General features: G+C 33.9%; 1 protein-coding gene across 3 annotated transcripts in view; it reads left to right on the top strand.

The window, feature by feature from the left end:
* Erbb4 (erb-b2 receptor tyrosine kinase 4) overlaps window positions 1–21,644 on the top strand; it is a 1,055,862-nt gene that overhangs the window by 785,189 nt on the left and 249,029 nt on the right. For 2 of the 3 annotated variants that reach the window (XM_075951137.1, XM_075951136.1), the window contains exon 16: window positions 5,129–5,173. In XM_075951137.1, the coding sequence (XP_075807252.1) occupies window positions 5,129–5,173 (45 nt within the window). Of the gene's footprint in view, window positions 1–5,128; window positions 5,174–5,294; window positions 5,370–21,644 lie in introns of all 3 variants that reach the window. The other variant, XM_075951135.1, reaches the window with a different exon arrangement.

The raw sequence follows: 21,644 nt of genomic DNA, 5'->3' as shown, positions 1-21,644 counted from the left end.
CCTGAAATGTATTTTTACTACTCTAAAACTGCATTCAATAAATTGACTCTAAAAGTCCCTCTAGTACTTTTATAAAAGATGAACCATTAGTCCTGATGAGAAACCTCTCACCGATATTTTTAGAAGGCAGAAAAAAAAGGAAAAGGAAGAAAGGGAAGAAGGGAGGGAGGGAGGAATGAAGGAAGGAACGAAAGAAAGAAAGAAAAAAGGAAGGAAGGAAGGAAGGAAGGAAGGAAGGAAGGAAGGAAGGAAGGAAGGAAGGAAGGAAGGAAGGAAGAAAAAGAAAAAAATGTCTCTTCTTGCCTTGGCTGGAAGCCACATTTTTATCAACATGTTATTATTTCAGTCATTCTTTAGCTTCTTCTGTGGAATGCATGCTAATCAAATTGTTTTCTTTCATTTACTGATCCAAATATCATCACCAAAAGCAACTAGAAATAGGAAAAAGTTTATTTCAGCTTGTACTTCTAGGTCACAGTCCATCATTGAGGGAGGTAAGAACAGAAACTCAAGATGGTATTTGAAACATAAAGAATGGAGGACCACTGCTTGCAGATTGGTCAGAACCTCATTGCTTAATTAGCATTCTTATACAGCTCAGGACTATGGTAGGCACCTATGGTAGGCACCCCAATAATGAGATGAGTCCACGTGCATCAATTAATAATCAAGATAATATCCTTTTGCTATATCCACAGGCCAATATTATCCAGGCAATTCCTTCATCAAGACTTCCTCTCTGATGATCAAGTCTGGGTGTCAAGTTGACAAATTAAACCCACATAGGAGACCTATTTTTTTTAATCAAAATTCATTTTCAGAATTAAAACATTCATTGATTGCTAAGGACTCACACTTATGTTATTGAATTTATATACCAAAACAATACCTTTTTATGGTGTATTGAGATGATGAGTTGGAACAAAAAGTAATAAAAAAATTAAAAAGTGAAGTTTTCTGATGTTGGCGTACCCCTTTAATCACTAGGAGGTAAAAGGAAAAAAAATTCTATAGTTTTGGGGCCAGCCTGGCCTACATAATGAGTAAGTATGCAAGCCAGGCCTCCAGATAACATTCACTCTCAAAAACAAACACCAAAAGCAGAACAAGAAAACAAGGAATGACTCTCAAAAACAAACACCAAAAACAGAACAAGAAAACAACGAATGAGGGGGCTGGAGAGATGGGCTCAGCGGTTAAGAGCATTGTCTGCTCTTCCAAAGGTCCTGAGTTCAATACCCAGCAACCACATGGTGGCTCAAAACCATCTGTAATGAGGTCTGGTGCCCTCTTCTGGCCTTCAGGCATACACACAGAAAGAATATTGTATACATAATAAATGAATAAATAAATAAATATAAAAAAAAGAAAACAACGAATGAAATTAAGGACAACAATAATATTTGTATTCATAATAAGCAATATCTGTGGTTAAAGAAACAAAAACTAAATTTATTACATAATGCATAATGACCACAGACATTGTTTTCTACAGTGACATCACTTATTCCTATGATAAATTCATATCTACTTCATTTCCTTTTATTTTAATCCAAAATTGCATTGTAGACATGGATTGCAATGCTTCTTTCATTGAATGATGTTTTTAAAATCTTAAAGCTTTGTTATTATTATTTTTGACAACTATCTTAGTTTCTTTTATCAATTTTCTTTTTCTAGTTTTCAAGTTTAAATAATGAAAAGTAACCATAGATAGAATGGTAGAAATAAAATCTGCTTGTAGAAATAAATCTGTAGCCTTTATAATGATAAAATTGAAAATATCCTTCAATTTCGTTTCAAAAATTGGATATTTTCACAAAATGTCTGAATTATACTTGTCATGTGGGTGGAAAAAGGCACTTACATATCAGTATCAGCAAACATAAATTAAACTTGTCCCACCATTCTGAATTCAAGAGATGGTTTTAGAATATATATAATGTTATGAATTTCTGCAAATACCATGCTTTGGAATATTAATATTTGCATGGTTTTATTTCTGATCTTATTTTTGGCCCCTTGCTATTTTTTCTCAAAATTTGATGTTTCTCTTACTTTTTAATCTTGCTCAACCAGTAAGAATTTTATGTTCCAATTAGCTGCTTATGTATAATATCTATGAAGGACATAAAATACAATGGCATCTTTAAATATATGATAATTTATACTTTGAAAAAGCTGCTTCACATTCACTGACCTATATCTTTCTTGGTCTTCACCTGTTCCTTTAACTGTCAGTATATAAACACATGTTAACCTCAGATATCCTACGTAATACCCTCAACGACTTTTCTTGACCCATGTTTCTCTTCTCTTAATCCTAATTTACTATTCTTCACTACATAATAGCCTGGCTGGCTCCTATATACTAGTCTCCACATGACAAAGGGATTATAGACACAATTCTAGCAATATAATGGTTTCCTTCGTTTTTTGTTTTTAGGGAAGGCTTTAAAATTTGGATGTTTTTACCTTTTTATACAAGTTAATGTTGTACACTAAACACCTCTGTTCTTATTCCTCAACCCTCTTCTTCCATCCTCATTCCCATCTTATTAATCCTCTTTGTTCCCCAGGTAGAGTCACTTCCTTCATGTCATTTATATTTATATAGTTTTTATATTGCGGTTTAAGATCTAGGAACCACAAATGAGAGAATTACAATAATGATTTTTTTTATGAGGTTAGCTTAATCGTTTCGTAAGTCGATCTCCTGTTGCACAGATTTTCCTGCAAATTATGGAACTTTGTTCCCTGTGATTGAGAACAATTTCATTGTGTATGTTTACCACATTTTTCATTCATATCTCTGAATAGAAAATCTACAGACAGGCATGGCTTTTTTCAAACAGCACATAGCTTCCCATTATTATCTGCTAACTTAAAGCCCACCAAGCTGGCTCTTAAGAGTCTTCCATTCACTTTTCCTTTCTGGGTGCCTGCCACTGTGCTCTCTCTCTACTTGGAACTTTTGTTCAGAGTGTAAAATGCTCCTGAGCTTTGCTTTGCTCTTCTTTTGCCCCTAACACTCAGAGTCACCCCAGCCACAGCTCTCGACATTTCAGACAACACATGGCTGACTCTCTCAGAAAGGTGACCATGCCCTTCTAAAACGAGATATTCTAGTATTCCTCCTCCACATTGTATATACGGAAATGTACCATACATATATATTCATGCATTTCTCATCTTCAAACAGTAGCTTAATGAGAATAAGCTAAAACGCATCTAATTCATCTCATTTCTTCCTGCAGCTCTTTCAACAGTCCAAGCACTTTAGTAGGCTCATACATTGGCTCATTGAATGAATGAAGATGTTTTATTATTCACACTCTCTCCTCAAAAAGTATTTTACTATTTAGTGTTTTTATCTTTCAAGGGTCATTATAAAGATTACACACAAACTACAGCTTTTCAGACTCTTCTTGGGAAGTAAGAAGTAGACTGTTAATTTTACAAAATGGTAGTACTGTCATAAAAATACTATTTTGAAGGGAATATTACAGGAACACAATAAAAAAATCAACTCACTAGAGCAAAATAAAGGAAAATCATACAATTCTATTCTAGGGACTTTTAGTAGTTTATTTTCCAATTAAGAACTGTTTTATTAGATCTAATGTGTGGAACTAAGTCAACAATGTGTTCTTTAGCTGTTTCTTATCTCTTCATTTTATGCAAATTCGTTACATTGTCTCAGGGTAAAATTTACTTTTGGTACTCAAAGTGGATCCTCAAAACAAAACACAGAAAACTGATTTTCTACTTAGTGGTAATGTTATAGCATATACGACGGAGCAGAGAGATGATGACTTAAGTTATCAGATACGTTCTGTGCACTCACTAGCATCTCGGGTGAGTTCCAGAAGCTGCAGATGGTCTGTCCACATCTTTGGGTGCCGAAGGCTCCTTTTCCAGTTGTTAAACCTCAGAGTTTGAGAAAACATGTATACTCTCTATTCACACCCAAATTGGACGCTCTTGTACTCAGACCCCCAGAAGCTGTGTTTCTTTGAAAGGAAGAAGAGAAAATAAGAAACAAATTCAACTTAAATACATTGGAAAATAGAAAAAGCATTTCCATAACGGCTCAAAATGAAAAACTAAGGACTATATATGAAAATTCTGTGTATTTAAATACATTTGTCAAGTTCTTGTCTTCGTAGATTTCTCAGCTTCCTATTTGTGAGTTTATTCATTTACTACAGGGTTTTTATTTGCTTTTGTTTGAGTTCAATATTGCGAGTTCTTTTTTTTTTTTTTTAAAGTTTCTCTTTTGCTGGGCAGTAGAATCCATGCCCTTAATTCCAGCACCCTGGAGGCAGAGGTGGGTGAATCTCTGAAATTGAGGCCAGTGTGGTCTATATAAGCTAGTTCCAAGACAGGCTCTATAGCAACAAAGGAGCCCTGTCTTGAAAAATAAAAGTTTCTGTGTACAGATCATGTTTTTGCTATTTAAAAGTGATCATGAACTGCAGTGTTGGCCAATCAGTTCATTTGAGTTATAAAGAAATGCATGTTTAATGATAAAAATAAAGAAATTCATAACCAAGGATGGAAATAATCTGATTATGTAAAATATCCATGGGAATTACATTAAAATATATTAACATATTTTCTGCCAATATTCATCTTTAATGAACACCAAGAGTAAGGCTATTATACTACAGTCAATTGTTCATTGCCTTTTTATTGATTTTGAATTTTCCTTAAACTTAACGGTGTTTTAAGAGAAATGACGTACATGAAAACATTAATAGTCATTGAACTATCGAGTAATTAATCTAGCTGTGTATAGTGATGAACAATGCAAATGGATCAGAAGTGACTGATGTTTACGAGCATTATCCACAGAAGCAGGTAAAATTCCCATTGTTACCTCCATGTTTCTGGCACTGTTCTGAGAAGGTAATTTTAATTAAGTCATAATTTCAGTTTACTTTTGTGTTTTCACCGAGAAATGATTTTTTCTCTCAGTCTCTAAAATGACGCTGTTCCAAAAGCTGCCAAATATTAAAATTAAGAATTTGGTACATTTAGTATTTATCTCAGCTGGTTTTGGTTGTGTTTGTTTAATGACTGATTTCTGTTTCCTTGTATTTCTTTGACATTTTAATCTCTGCAGGTGCATAGGCTCAAGTATTGAAGATTGCATCGGCCTGATGGATAGGTACTTGGTGTGCTTGCTTCTCATGTTCTTCCTCCCAGGCTCCATGCGTGAGCACTGGTGCATGTGTGTGCATGCCACTGTGGATGGAGAGTGATGTTTTCTGTTCTGTAATTGCTTGCAGGTGTAACGGTCCCACTAGTCATGACTGCATTTACTACCCATGGACGGGCCATTCCACTTTACCACAACATGCTAGGTAACATCAACCATGTTTCCATTTTATCACTCAAATTCTTTCCTTGTTACCACCGACAAAAATACTAACCAATTGGACTATAGTTTAAGTCCATTAAATGAGAGTTACAACAGAATGGAAAATGCTTTGCTTTTGAAATCATTTTTCATTTTACCTTCATTCATTAGGATTTCAGAGTTTTGAGTAGTAATGGCATTGATTTTAAATTTTATACACTTAAAAATTAGTAATTATCTTATAACTTCAAAAGAATATTCTTAATCTTAGATATGATATAAAAACTAAAAATTCATAAAGGAGAAATTTGAGAATGTTAATTGATACTTATAAAATGTTTGTTATATAATTTAAATTTAATATCTGATTTTGTGTTATTTTGAACTGTTATATTTCCAGATGAAAAATTATCATAGAATCAATAAAATTTGAAAAATATTTTGTGCATGTTAAACCATATATTGGAATTATAACATAATATATTATTAATGTTTACACAAATTTCTGATCACAAATATTTGCAGTCATTTTAATCATAAACAACAAAAACTGGAAGCAAGCAAGGCTACCCTATTGTGGTGTACCTGTGCACTGCAATATGCCTGAGTAATAAAAAGGAAGAAATTGATGCTACACACACAGTGGATGGATCTCAAACTCAATACGCTGAATGAAAGAAGCCAGACTGTCAGAAATACATATTGCTTGATTTCCTTTTTATATCAAATTCTGGAAAAGATAAAAATACATGACTGAAATTCAGTGAGAGTTGCCAAAAACTAGAATTTTAGGGGTAAAGTTCACTGTGGAATAGTAAGACAGACTTTTGCAGATGATGAATCAATCTACACTTTTATTGTGGTATTGGTTGCACAAATAAAAATGCTTGACACAAACCATGCCTTATAGATTTTATTATAAATTATATAAATCTGTGGTTTATTGTTTATACATAAATAAACATGATTTTAAAATATTTTGTGAAACATTTTAGCTAGGAAAGTAGTGATTTGCAACTTCATATAGAAATACTATTAGTTTTCAAAAAGAAATGCATTTGATCATTTTGCAAATACTACAGCAAAGTTAAAAACAATGAGAATTTTAGATTAAGTGTTGCTCTTAATAAAATGTTTTTTGTTATCATATGACAATGAAGCATTTGTAAAACATAATCATCAGATAAGAAGCATAACAATAGCAATAGATTTCAGGAGCTGCCTTTCTCAGGGCTTGCTTGCCATTATTCTAAATTCTAACACCTAAAACAGTTTGTCTAGTGTTTCCATCTTATTCAGTCTTAATATAGTCTTGTTCTATGCATCTGGCTACTTTCACTAAATATTACATGTATAAGATTCATCAATGTCATCGAATCCATTCACAACTTTTCCATTCATTTGCCTTTAATTGCTTCTAAGTTTTAAAGTGGTTGAATAATTGATGTGTCATCTTCATGTGTTGTCTGTTAATAAGTAGTGATGACAAGTTCTAAAGTAAATTAGATGTTTAGAGCAACATGGCTTATACAAGAGTGGCACATTGATACTTGGGCTGGGAAAACTAGTTAATGTAATTGTCTTAAGACAGCTGAGAACTTTGACAGCCTTAACGAAACTAAGAGAAAAGAAAAGAGAAGCAATGCATGGGAGTTAAGACAGAAATCCAAGTCCAACTTTGTCTTTCAAGAGTTAACTTGGATTCTCGTCATGTTCATAAACTAATATTTCTTCTTCAGACACTGACTGGGTCCCTGAACTATCATGAGAATGATTTTCCATTTATTCGGATGAATTTATTTATAACTTAATCTGATATTTTACCACATGGTGGTTAAAGTATTTTGATTTTGAAATCATATTTTCAGATTTAAAATCAAGCTCTAATCATTTTTAGACATGTGACTTGAAGGTCCTTACGTTATCTGAGGGGCACAGTTTCATGTGCACAGTGGCAACATTTATGTAGTTCCTAAACTGCTCTGAGGACTGCATGTTTCCTTAGTAACAGTGCTTAGCTCATAGAAACTGCTCATTTGTTTTATACTTTTCTATATAACATTATCATTATTTTTTTGTATAACCAGGATTCTCCAACCTCAGAAATGTGAATTCCTGCTTCTCAGGGGAAAGAGAGAAGTCTCTCAAAGTCACCAGAAAGCATAAATGAGTACTGATGCCTTCTTGATAGCTTTCTTGAGAGAAGGGAGCTATTTCTGTCACTTTGCCTTGAGAATCAGGGAGAGGACACTTGGTCATGGGGAATAGATGGAGAGTAACAGTTCATTTGTAGTTGCAAATGATTTTAACTGATGTCACACAATTCAAAATCATAATGTGTCTAGTTATAGATTTAATAAGTTACTAAGTTAAAAAAATGATTAAATTTTCAATCTTATAACATGCCTGGATTTCCATGAGATAATCCATAATTTCAGACTAATACAAATAATTATCTGTGTCATCAGTAGATACCCAAGGCTAGAAATAGTAAATGACTGTAAAATTCAGTACATCATTCCTAAGAGAAGTCACTTTTAACTCTGCTAACCAGGTAAAGAGCAAAGTTCTTTGGTGTGAACACATGGCTTCAATATGGGTCCTATCTTATTTCTTATCCATGAAATTGGATGATATTATAAAATTAGTTTGAGAATTCTATGAGACAACACATAGATACCATCCTGGACTAAACAGTCACTGACTATACTTGTAGCTGTGACTGAAATATTGACATCATCTCAGAACAATTGTATTATATATTGACCTATTTGTATTTTAATCTAATAAGTTAGTGAATACAGAATCAACATATTAAAATTTTTCAGATATTAATCATTTACTTTTTACATCAGATTATAACCCAGGGCCATGATTTCAATAGGTAATTGGTAACTTGCAACTAATTATTTTTTATCTGAAACTCTAGATGTATTTACTCCATGTCTGTTTTATAACTTTGAAACAATGTAACTGTATTTTTCAATTGTGTTGAGCTGTTAGAGTTATGTGTCCTGTCAGGGGCTGCACATATGATAGTTGAGAAGGTCCATAAAACATTTATTTTTAATTCTTTGGAGTATTTGACTTACATTGGATGAAATCTTGGAGTAGTCAGATTCCCCCTCAGGTTCCACATGTCTATGATGAGATGAATGTGCGTTAGTGAAGCAGGTTATCCTTCACTAAGATCTCAGCACCTTTTCCATCTTTCAGAAACATTGATAGTTTTAGAAATGTCCATCATGATTGAGTAAAGCAAATATTTCATAGTGGGAAGACCAGAAATAAGACAATGGGAAATGAATATTTTCAGCTTCCTAATCCACCTTTTAATTGGTACAGCATTCAAATACTTACTTTTGTATTGCTGTCACAGAAAATGACGTTGAGCATGCCAACGTTGTTTCTTCAAAATATTTATGGGTAGTACTTCCCACTGCCCCACTGTTTTTGTTTCTGTGTTCTGTTTCCTAACCCTGCAGGGAAAAGAGGACTGGAGTTTTAAATGAGAGCAGGTAAAATGTTTCTGATCTTGATTGACTTTCATTTTCAAAGCAGTGTCATTTTTCTTCCCGAAACCTGCAATTTGTAAATTGGTTTTCCACACTCCATTTAGCTTACAAGCCATTGCTGGAGTCTCTTCCAGGAAGACTGGTGAGATACGCTCAAAAAGATCTAAAGACTCTGTTTTGGATCATAGAATATCCTACTTACATGGAAAATAAAACTAGTAATTATCTATTCTTTCTCTCATTCACATTTTCTAATCTAATTAATGCCTGAATATAACATTTACTTTGAGCAACCTTTTCCCAAATTTTTGACCTCCATTATTCTGGTTTCCTCCCAATAACACCATGGAGAATTGTGTTTTTCAAGACTCTTTAATTTTGTGTGTGACATTTGTCTTAGCTAGCACACAGGCTACTTTCATATAGATTCCTTTTGATATAAAAATATTAGATTTATTCTATCTTGGATTCTTTGTCAATATATATGAAATATATGAAAAACTTGAATAGCCTACTCTCATATAGCACGAGGCATGAATGTGTTAATCAGAACAATAATTAACTCTATTGTTGAGGAATTTCTCCATGTTAGCTAGCAAAATGTAAACTAACTATAAATTCATTTTACTTTGTTGGATAAAAATATCGAAATAGATATAAAAATACATACTAGATTACCTATTTCTCTATTCTTATCTGGCCCAGCTCTTTGTTCTAATTAATTTATTTTATATATTTTGCAATACGTAGTACAATAACTGAATTTATTTTCTCTAAGTCTATAGTGTAGAACTATTTGAAACATTTCCGGTTTTTATGGTAATAGTCACACTTTCCGTTATGGCACAGTGAGGTTTGCCCAGGAGGTCACCTAACAGTTTATGCTTTGTCACACTGACCTGTGTGTGACGGAGATGAAAGAAATGGCATTATAGTCCAGGTACCAATTACATATGACACCTTGAATTTCTTTGTTTTCTCCCAAGGAAGCGAGTTCAGAATTTATGTACAGATTACATGCTGCAAATCACCTATAAATGGTGACCTTTGAGAGCGGTAGTTATAATTAATGGTGCCCAAATACAATAAATAAAAGTGCATAGCTTTTTTTTTTTATTTGAAGGCTATCTGCATTCCATTGCATTCTGTATGTTACATTCTCTTTTCAAATAAGCAAGCCCAAGAGATGAAGGGAAGGGTGCAACACTCTTCCTTTCCTGTGATTCACGCCATGCTTTCCAGAACCAGTGAAATGTCAAAACAGTCTCAGAATTAGCAAGGGTTCATAAAATTTCTCTGCTCACTTCTTAACTATTGCTCATGTAGCTGAAGAGGCTACTTAAAGAAGGTACTTTTAAGCACCTTCAGGATGCTCAAGTGGTTTTCATATTGATATCAAAATGTTCATACCACAGTATCAAAGCTTTCCAGACACTGGAAATATCGCTGTATTCAAGATTAGCAAGCATAAAAAAATGTTACAAACTAATTCATATTCACTATTGAAAGTCAACAAAGGTTCTTTAGCCCATTGTCTTTGGAATGAAAGCAGAAAGTCTAAATATATTAAATCGATAAAATGTTTAGTATTAAGGATCAAAATATTATGATGGGTAGAGGAAATATTCAAAATATTCAACTTTCAGTCAGCCAAATTATCTTTTTACGGTAAAGAAATAGTCATGTTTTATACTCATTTATCTCTAACTCAGAAAGATGCCAAAACTGCTTTGTATCTCACAAATACCTCTTCACCTGTTGTTGGTGATCGGATCTCAACCGCAGAGAGCAAAGGCAAAAGAATGGAAAACGTTCATCAAGTCCTGAATCTTAGAGACTACTGTGTATGATTTCAACGGTCCTGCCATGATATGCCAATACTGTTTAAATTCGATGAATCACATGAAAACAATCACTTTATCATCACCATCTGTATATTCTACAGTTTTTAGTTTGTGACAATTACTATTCCAAGTTAGATCAATGTAAATTATCATTAAGTGACAACGAGCTCTATAATAGCCAGCAATGCCTTGATAGACTTTAACAGAAGTAGAAAATAATAAATGTGACAGGATAATGAAGATAATTCTTAATAAAGATAATTTACCTTTTCAGAAGACTAAGACTTAAATAGGTAAAAAAAAAATGAGCATTGATAGGTAAAAAAGAATATATGTAAAAATGACCATCAAAAAATGACCATAAATACCTGGCCCCTATTTAAGTGCCAAAAAGCAGTTACTAATAAACTACTGAGTATAGAGGCAAATTATTAATAAATGTATTATATCATGTATTAATATATTTATTTTATCATTGCCCACATAAAATTAATTAGATGGATTTTAGTTTTATCTACAATGACTGCAATATATGTAATGCATGTCTTTGATTTTCTAACCTCCTCTTGTCTTCATTTCTTAAATTTAGGTTTATTTGCGTAAAGGATTACTCCGTATCTGTACAGAAAAAGTAGAAAAAATGTGTAAGAGCAAAGATACTAAAGTAAATTTTGCTAGTGTAATGACTCTAGTGAATTAACATCTTTGCTTTCATAATGTGGTTTCTAGACCTATTATAAAACTTAAAATACTACAGAATAGGATTATGTATGTAATGACTAAAATAGTAAAGGATAGACAACTAAGACTTGGGATTAGGTAGACTAAAGAAGTACCTAATTAACTATAAGAATCCTGCTCCTGGGTACATTACCACAGCTCAGCAGCTTAACATAAAATTCTGTAGGGAAAGTGCAGACATGGTTCTGATACCTGGGTAGTCACTGGGGCTGCTGACATCTGATTTTTTAGCTAAAATTTGCAGTTTCTTTCCTAATCTACTGAGGTTCATTTAGTTCAGAGCTCTTTGAAGTTTAAGGGATTATAAGTCTATTTTCTTGGAGATAAGATTCTTAAGATATTTCTGAGATATATTTTCCCAATACAATTGAATTTTTATGGGACATCACCATTTCAGATTTACAAAAAAATGTTTGGCTAGAGTGAAAGCTACTTTTCCAAAGTAAAGGTTGGGCTAGGCTTTATTGCATGCAATTCCAGCTGATGGACCCTTACCTTAGTTTGTGTTTGTGAGCTCAGATTCAAATGCCCATGTGATTAGTTCGAGCCCACACACATTGCCTTCCTATAGGATGGATGTGAAAATGATATTTCATCAGTAAGTTCCTTTCACATCAACACAAGGGCTAGTATTTGTTGTACAAATAATAGAAGGTATATATTGTGGCAGAATCTGCAATCCTGGACATTAAATTCTTCCTCTGCTGATGTCCTGCATTTGAGATCTCCTGATAGTTCCTGGAGGCAAGTTTGTCTCTGCCCTTGCATACTCTATAGGTTACTTCTCAGTTTAAGTGTCTAACTTTTCCATTAGGTTTTATCAGACTTGCAAGTCTTCCTTACGGTTGTTGGTGACCTGCATTGTCCCACAGAGTGCCCACTGCCACAGGTGCTCAGTGAGTACTTCAAAAGTAATTAAAATCTAGAAGCTGTGTTGTCTCTGATGCACCCTACTTCTAAGGCGATTCTATGAAATATGGGTTGTGAAATGGCATTAATAATTTAGCCATGTGAAAATACTACTTTGAGGCTACATTGTTTTAGTAAAAATATTTAAGCTGTTTAAATTGTGATATATGCATATATATTGAAATTTACAGCTCTAGACTGATCATCAGGAAGCCATAATTTAAGACTTAGTCTGGGTAATAGTTTTATCCATGATAGTAATGCTAGAGGAAAGCTTTTTCACAGAAGGCTGTTTCCTTCATCAGCTACAGTAGGTTACAGATGGGATGAGTCAAATGGATCCAAGAGAAAACATCTGTTCCCCTGGACCGCTACATATCCCTATATATTTGTCTGTGAAGCAATCTTTCATAAAATTTTACAAGAAAACTAACATATGATATCTTGGGTCCACATATATAACATTAAAAATAAAAAACTGCTCATAGTTAAAATTGCACTTTATATATGTATATATATATTCATAAAATTATATTTTATTACAAATATGAATCATGATGTATTACTCAATTTTGGTATCCCATAACCAATAATTAAATAGAAATATTTGTTATTCATAGGTCAGAGCTTTTGTCTTTATGTCTGCTTCATGGTAATAAAGGACTCAGTTATTTTCTCATATAATTAGACATGCAATGTATTAAATCCAAAGGAAGTATTTTTTTCATATTTCGCATTTACTGAAGGAATCTAATTAGCTGGGACCCCCTCTGTGATGTGGTTACATCAAATGATGTGCAGATATTAGAGTAAATTGCTCTCCTCGTGCTTTTATTTCTTATTACCTCAGCACATTCCCTAACTAATCATTCTTTTATAAACATACAATTATTTTTACATATTATGTATGTAAGCAGGAGCTAATTAACAGGGAACAGTTTGATTTACCTATGAAATTCCCACAAAGTGATTTTATTCTCAGCTACTAGCCACACTCCAGCACAAAGTGGTTTGATTTCATGGTATCTCAGCATAAAGAATGGGAGTAAGGAAAGGAACCCACCTCTTCAAGGCTCTAAGAGCTGGTAGTCGTTGACATTTTATGGCCCTTTCTTCTGCACTCAGAATTTTGCACTCCATATGCTTGAATCATTTGTAAAATAATTACAGATACTTTCAGCAGAGTAGAAATAAAATTACAAGACCTTTTACCATACAAAGTTTACTTGTTGAGTAAATAATTCTCTGTGTTTTAATAAACAAATAAAAATTTTCAAAGTTACATCTTTATTGATCTTCTAGATACAAATACTAGACTTGAAACCCTAGTTCCCAATCCCACAGTAAATTTGACACCAGAGGAAAAGAGAGCCAATGGAAGAAAAAAAACTGACCCTTTTTCCAGAATTGTACTGTTTTTTTTTTCTTTCAAAAGTTTCTTGGTATTTAACACAGATCTTGCCTGCATATTCTAAAATCATTCCCAAAACATGTCTTGGGTATAATAAGTTAATATTAATTTACAGGTTGTGTATATACTATCACTACAATTTTATAAATGAGAGAACAAGAGAAGGGATGGGATAGGACAACTTGAGGGATCAGGCTAGTCGAGATGGGGAAAGGACAGAGAGGGAGAGCAAGGAAAGAGATATCTTGATTGAGGGAGTCATTATGGGGTTAGTAAGAAACCTGGCACTAGAGAAATTCCCAGGAATCCACAAGAATGGCACCGTTTAAGACCCTAAGCAATTGTAGAGAAAGTACCTGAACTAGACTTGCCTTGTAATCAGATTGATGACTCTCTTAAATGTCATCATAGAACCTTCATCCAGCAACTGATGGAAGCAAACACAGAGATCCACAGAAGTGCACTGGACTGAACTCCCAAAGTCCAGTGGAAGAGAGGGAGGAGCTAGAAGAAAAGCAAAGGACTCCAAGACCATGGTGGGGATACCCACTTAAATAGCTTTCCTGAATTAATGGGTGCTGACCTACTCTGGCCTGACAGCGGGGGAGAGGGTGAACCAGCATGACCAAACTAGGCCCTCTGAATGTGGGACACAGTTGAATGACTGGTGTAGACTGTGGAGCCACTGGCAGTGAGACCAGGATTTATCCCTACAACTCATATGGCTTTTTAGAACCCATTCTCTTTGGAGGAATACCTTGCTCAACCTAGATATGGAGGAAGGGCCTTGGTTCTGCCTCAAAGTAATGTGCTAGACTTTGTTGACTTCCCATGGGAGACCTTACCTTCTCTCAGGAGTGGATGAGGATGGGGTTGGGGTTGGGGAAGGCAGAGGAAACAGGAGGTGAGGGAATGGGATCTGGATTGATACTTAAAATGAGAAAAGGTAGTTTTTTTTTTTTAAAAAATAATTTAATGAAAAGAAAAAACAGTAGTAGAATAAGGGTTGGAGTTTAGACATCCAACTCAAAACACACACTTCTTCCTCTCAACAAAACTGCTTCTCGTGTAAGGACTGTTTTACAAAGAGAGTGACTGGGTCCTTTGTAGCCTTCTATTTTGCTTATTGTCTTTCAAAATTAGTATTATCTTAATATCTACAATGATCTGGAGTTCATTAGAGAGTATGAAAAATATAGTATATCAAAAGAGATGAGATAAATATGGTTAATTGAGGAAGAAAACATTTAAGAATGGAGTCTGGAAGCAGAGAACAAATTACATATTTATGGATGGAGAATGAGAAAAAATGTAATGACTTGAAAATAGATGTTGACCATCATATTTGAGAGATTTGAGATTATAAGAAATTAAAATAAGTAATTTTTAGTTAATCTGGCTCTGAAAATAAAAATTACATCCCAAGACCAGTGTTTCCCCTTCCCTCACCCACTCACTGTGTTCTACAGGCAGGGAGCAAAGTATAGCCTGTCACACAGCCCCCAGAGGTGTCCATGTCCATTCATCCTATTGACTTGGTTTAAAATGTGAAGCCAATGCTCCAGCTACTACCGTTCTACCGAAGCTTTGTTTCTAAACTATGCTCCATCTTCTCAAGTTCCTCAAGGAAGGTGTCATTACTCACAGCTCTCAGTGAAACAGAAAGGCTTTCTCCCCTTCTCCCCAGATAGCCTCTCCAGTCTCTTGACCATGAGAAGCAAGTTTTCAAGAGAGACTCTGATTTTGATGTTGTTTTGCTTCTAAAAAGAAATACAAACTAATTAAAGAAAAGAATGATTTGCTTCATGTTTACTTTATGTAGAAAAGGATGTTTTGGAGAATTAGAACTTTTTCGCGTATGAATATAGATATGTGGCTTTTTCTGAATGGATTTTCAACCAAAACCAAATGTCATTGGCTTTTTAAAAGGTGGTTATATGTGATGGGTGGGGTACATTATGTCACATTTTAGATATTATATCTTTCAATAAAATAATCACGAACTGGAGTGAAGGACTAGTTGGGTCAATGTTTTGTGAAAAATCTGTCAGATATGTTTCTGTGTATGAACATATCTAAATGATTTAAACATTAAAATTGAGACCTTAAGTTATTCTTGAACAGGTTTAAAAAAATAAGTAATTTTTAAAGTTATGGAGTTAATATTAAGACATGTTAAGGAGAGAAGACACAAATTGAGATCATTTATATTGCAAAAACTTCTCAGCATGCATGCCCTACATGGCACAGGACAGAAAATCAAGAGATAAAGTGCAGTGTGTGTGTGTGTGTGTGTGTGTGTGTGTGTGTGTGTGCAAGCTTGTGTGTATGTGTCTGTGTGAGTGTTTAAATCGATTAACACAGTAATGCATATGAAGCCTGATAGGAATTATTAGGAGGAAAGAAACTTCTTATTTCAAGATATCACAATGTCAGTCGAAACCTTGGTTAGGAAACTAATGGAGAGCAATGCTCACTTTAAAGTAGGGAATTTACTGTGGAGATTGGGGATAATACATTCATGTCAACATGAAGAAATTCATAGACAAAAGGTAAAGATACAAAAAAGTTAATGGTGGACTTGATGAAGAGAAAATGAGAAAATTCATAAGTTTATCCTGAATTTTTAACTAAGTTTAACAATTTAGAGCAGAATGGAAGATATAGTTATGTATATTCGGAGAAAAATCCATTGAACTCACCCAGAAAGACAGCCTGTACTAACAGCACAACTGTGCTATTGTGCATTACTAAGTCTGATAGAGAGGCTTACTCACAAATAAAAATGATTCCTCTAAGTAATATGTTTTATTCAGCCAGTTTTGATTGTTTAATTAGAACATTGGATCATTAGAAATTTGGATTTACCAGTGGTTGCCAAATGAATACATAAGCAAGGAGATAGGGGTCATGCAATATAATAGGTAATACGTGATGATATATATGAATTAGAGCAAAGGGCCATTGAAGTTGAGAATGGAAGTGGGGTGGCAAGGAGGGGGAAAAGACACAATATAAAAGCATAAAAGGTTAATAGAGTAAAATGTGGAAATTAGACTGGAAACACAGCCCAGGAAACCAGCACTCTAAATAGAACACTGGTCCTCGCCATCTAATCGTTTAGTGTTAGCAGTCTAGGTGGACAGGCACATTGCAGATGAGTAAGCATGGATCTGGCAAGCCTGGAATGTAAATGAATAGAAAGACTGGGCAGATTCAATGAGAATTTGCAAATAAAACTTAATGCCAAATTTAGCTGTCAGTAGGACTTGAAAGGATTAAGAGAAAGTCTGGGTGTCTGCCTGGATGGAGTAGCATTCTCTAAGATGCTGCACACTTGGGAGAAGTGAGTTCATGCTTCTGAGCTTAGTTTAAATATGTTGACTCTACAGTTATTTGATGTCTTCACGAGGTGTTAGGGGGAAAATATAGTAAGATAATATAGCATTTTTCCTTATGTAGATATGGAACAGAAGTTAATAAGAAATATAGAAATAAAGAAATCAATTGTTATACATTCTGATAAATTTGAGTGTGAAGAAAGAGAGAAAGAAGTGGCTACAGAGAGAACATTATTAGGAAAAAGACATCTGAAGATAGGTGAATTTTAAATGTGCTTTTGGAAACAAAAGGTTTCACAGTATAAAACAGAATGGAAGTGCATCGTGAACACCTATGGAAAAGCTTCGGGAGTTAAGAGACTAAGTAAATGTGTAGCACTAGCTCTGGAGATGAAAAGATGCCCTCAGTCACTCTTTCTTCTGAAGAAAACAGACTAGAGTGCAGACAGGCATGGAGATTTTGTAGTCAAAGGCTCAGGCTTTCCTGGTGAATGCTTCATATCTGCCTGATGCTATAACTGCAACCATCTCCCCCAAAAAGAATGAGGGTGTTTTTGAGGGGCTGTATGCATGCATGTGAATGGAACAAGGGATTATCTGGGAAATTACATTCAAGTATAAAATCTGCTTACTTTGTATTTAAATCATTCTGACATTAATTTACAAATTATCAATAATTTGAAATGTGTTTCTCCACATGAACCCAACTTGAAGGTCATCTATTTTACTTTCTCAAGGAAAATAACAGCTTGTACTATCAATGACTCTGAACTCATTAAATTAGAAGGCTCTTAAATATATAATCAGGATCTAGCAGCACCCTGTATGTGTTCAGAGAAATGAGCAGATTTCCATACCTGTGAGTTAACTGGAAGATGCTGATATATAATAATTATTCCGAATTGTACCGCCACCTGGAAATCAGCAATTGTATAATTGTGCAAGTGCAGAATATTAGAAAACCAGTAAATTGCAAAGGACTCTTCCTATTTTTATAAAAAAAACTTCTCACATATAACGAATTATAATGGAAATTCCCCCATAAATAAAATTTACTGGGGTTTTGATTGTACTGAGATAACTAAATTCATATTTTAACAATAATGCTTGTTTTTTCAAATTTTCTATATACCTCTCATTTAAAACTGAAAAAAAGGTGGATTTCATCTTCACAATGATTAAAGCCCCCCAATCATATGTTTATCCTTGTATTTTGAAGTAATTCTTCTCTTTGGTGCAATTGAAAATTATAGAAATACTATATGCTCAGTCCATTAAATGAGTATGCACTTAGGATATACATCCTTACACACATTAGCAGTACACTAAAATGCATGCACAACAGTATGTTTTGATAGTTTATAGATTTTGGGGTATGCTTTACACATTTGACTTCTTACATTGGTCAAATAATTGCTAATTATTGTTAAACTTCCTGATTAATAGTGATCACCCCATGCATTGTGGGACAGCATTCTTTAATATCATTGAACCAATAATCCACAACTGAAAGATGGGTACTCTTACTTTATTCCATTCCAAATAGGAAAATAAGTAATATGTGCACACACACACACATAGCTGATGATATGTAAGATATATTTAGCTATATAGGATACAAGGAATCATCCTATCTTATTATTCAAGTAATGTAATCATTAGTGAAAAAAATCAAATGGAAAGAACATTAAAATTGCAAAAATTACACTGTAAGTTGTGTGCTTGTCTAATGGACCATTTTCTTTGACTCTTACAAAAACTGGCTATAAAATATCACAGAGCTGCCAAATCTTCATTACTTCAATTTTTATTCCTTAAGATTTGTTTTAAAACAGTGATACACACTTGAGTGTTGATTATGTTAAAGAGGAGCATTGATGAAAACAAGAGCATTGATTTGCCCTCTTTTTGAATCAAAGTATGTTGATCTATTATTTTAGGTATCCTAAATGAAGAATTATACTTACAGAGATTGTTATTATGCCTATTTCAATAGTTGACACGAGGCTTACTTACTTCTATGGCATTTTGAAATTATAGGAAAAACAAAATTCTACAGAATAATGACAAAAATTGATCCTGTTTTTTTTTATACACATTAAGTCTAGAATTCTTGGGAGGACAATCTTTCTTTCCATCTCGTTGTTTCTCTCTCCTTTCTTTGTATGTGTGTTTCTGTGTCTCTGTATCTGCATCTGTCTTCTTGTCTCTGTCTCTCGCTCTCTCTTTATCCTCTTTATCATTTCCTCTCTCCCTTTTTCTTTGTCTCCCTTCTCTATTTCTCTTTATAGACCTCTTCTCTCTTTTAAATTACTGTACTGTCATTTGCTAACATAACTTGATAATAAACAAAACTGCATAAATTTTTCAAGATATGCCCCTGGCATACTATCTGAAATTTATATTTCTGTTCTTTAGTATTGCTTGTTTGGGGCTATTTTCAGATATCTTTGTATGAATACACTCGGTGATCTTAAATGCACTCCACAAGAGTTTCTAGTGTTCTTTTGTTACTTAGTACAAAGAGTGAAGTTAGAACCCATCCACTCTTCTTCTTTTTTTCTATTTTCTTTACAAGACCAAAATTGTGCATAGTCCCAAATAGCATAAGTTCACATGTATTACTAGCCTGGATAATGTTCCAGATGGAAGCAGAAAGCCATACAATCTTTTTAAACATCAGAAGCCTGAGAAAATGGCATGGGGATGTATATCATTTATTAAACTCAAAAGGAAATACTAACTTTACTCTGTATTATATTTAGACTATTTCCTTAATGACTATTTACTAAACAAAGATTTTAAACATCCTTTTCTGGATGCCCATAGCCATCTATATGTTTATGCAGAGCTGAATGTTAATGGAACACATAATTTCAATAATAGAAAAATAATAGAGAAAGAACAGATTGAAAAATTAATATTCTAGCTGGGAAGAGGATGTTTCATGTAGATGTAGACTTTTCTTTCGTAGTAATGATTTCTTTTGCATGTAAATGAAATGGTTTCAGGCAAAGTATAAAGTTGTCTTGATATTATATTATTTCAATGATGTTTGAATTAGTTTAGGTTCAACTTTTTTCCTTTTACAGTATCTGGAGGCTGTGAATCTGCATTTAGAGCATCTGGGGTATAACTGCATCTTCTAGGCATTCATTTTTTTTAAAAAAATTAGCTCCCCTTAATTAGAAATGTGTGCTAATTAGTGGGTAGATGTTTATATAAGTTTAAGAGGGAGTTATATTCCTCAACGTTCTTATTAAATGCTTTAAGATGTGTTTTGTAAATCCAGTCATAACAAACCTCCCCTAAAAATATAAAGAGCAATCTATTGTATAGTGAAAACAATATTTAAAGTGAAGTACAATGACCAAAAGCATTTGTGAAAGAGAGTTTATTTGTCTTTGCTCCAAGTCCTCCGTGGGAGGTTTCTAAGTAGAAGAGACAGAGACATCCAAACCCTCTCATTTCCCCCTTGAGTTACTTCCAACCTACTGTGGACCCACAGAATAGAAATAATTGGATATTCGTATTTTGCCAAGCTGAATACTTTGCAAATAGCTCTGCTTTTTTCATTTTCTCTTTCTTGAATGCCCAGAGTATATTTTCTTGAACTGTGCAAGGTAAGAAAACATTTTACTCTTTTTTTTTTAATGTTCTCATCATTTGAAGCGGAGAGTGACCTAATGGATTCTACATTTCAACTGTATGCAGCTTTGCTAAGTTCTGTTTAGTATTAGTTATAAACGTGTAAGGATTTCTTGCCCTTTCATCTCCTTTCCATAAATGTTAAATAAAGGAAGGTACAGATCATTCCTAGCTCAATGACTAAGAGAGGCTGAAAAATAAAACAGAGAAATGCATAGGTTATTGTGCATGCATTCTATGGAGAAGGACCTTGGTTTCATGTTTTGCTTTCAATGGCTCAATCCTCTTAAGATGACAGGTGTCATTTTTGCAATGCAATAAAGGAATAGAAAATTTGAAAATTTGTACATGATCTTATTTTACTTAAGATCTTATCTACAAGTGAAAGGAAATCTGAGACATGAAGCTTCCATTTTTATCACTGCATTACTCTCTCCCAGAGAAATCTAGACCCAGCTAGCTGTAGCCAGGGCTGTGCATTCTGTACAGCTGGGACTAGAACCTCTGATGCTTTCTTGATCTTCCTAGAGAAAGGATGGCCAGTCCAGTCTAAGTTCTGCATCCAAGGCAGAAGTGAATGCTTCATTAGCCCTTCCTCGTTTCCCAAGAATGCCTAACATTTGCTTTAATTTTGGTGCATGGTAATTTGTTGTACATATTCACGGTAAAGTGCAGTGACTTAGGAATTTATCTGTCTCATGTGAAAGGTTCTGGTCAGCAGATGACTAGGAAGTAAGTTAAAATCAAACAAAATAATCTGGTAAACAATTTGAAAACTTCTTGAAGAATATACTTCAATTCAGAGATAAGAAAATATTGAAAAATGTATCAGTCTCGGTTTAGAAAAGTAGTCCATTAAAATGCTCTACT

Source organism: Microtus pennsylvanicus, chromosome 17, assembly GCF_037038515.1.
Source record: "Microtus pennsylvanicus isolate mMicPen1 chromosome 17, mMicPen1.hap1, whole genome shotgun sequence".
NCBI classification, from domain to species: Eukaryota; Metazoa; Chordata; class Mammalia; order Rodentia; family Cricetidae; genus Microtus; species Microtus pennsylvanicus.
The sequence above is the reverse complement of the archived record's forward strand: the minus strand, read 5'-3'. Positions and strand labels throughout refer to the sequence as shown.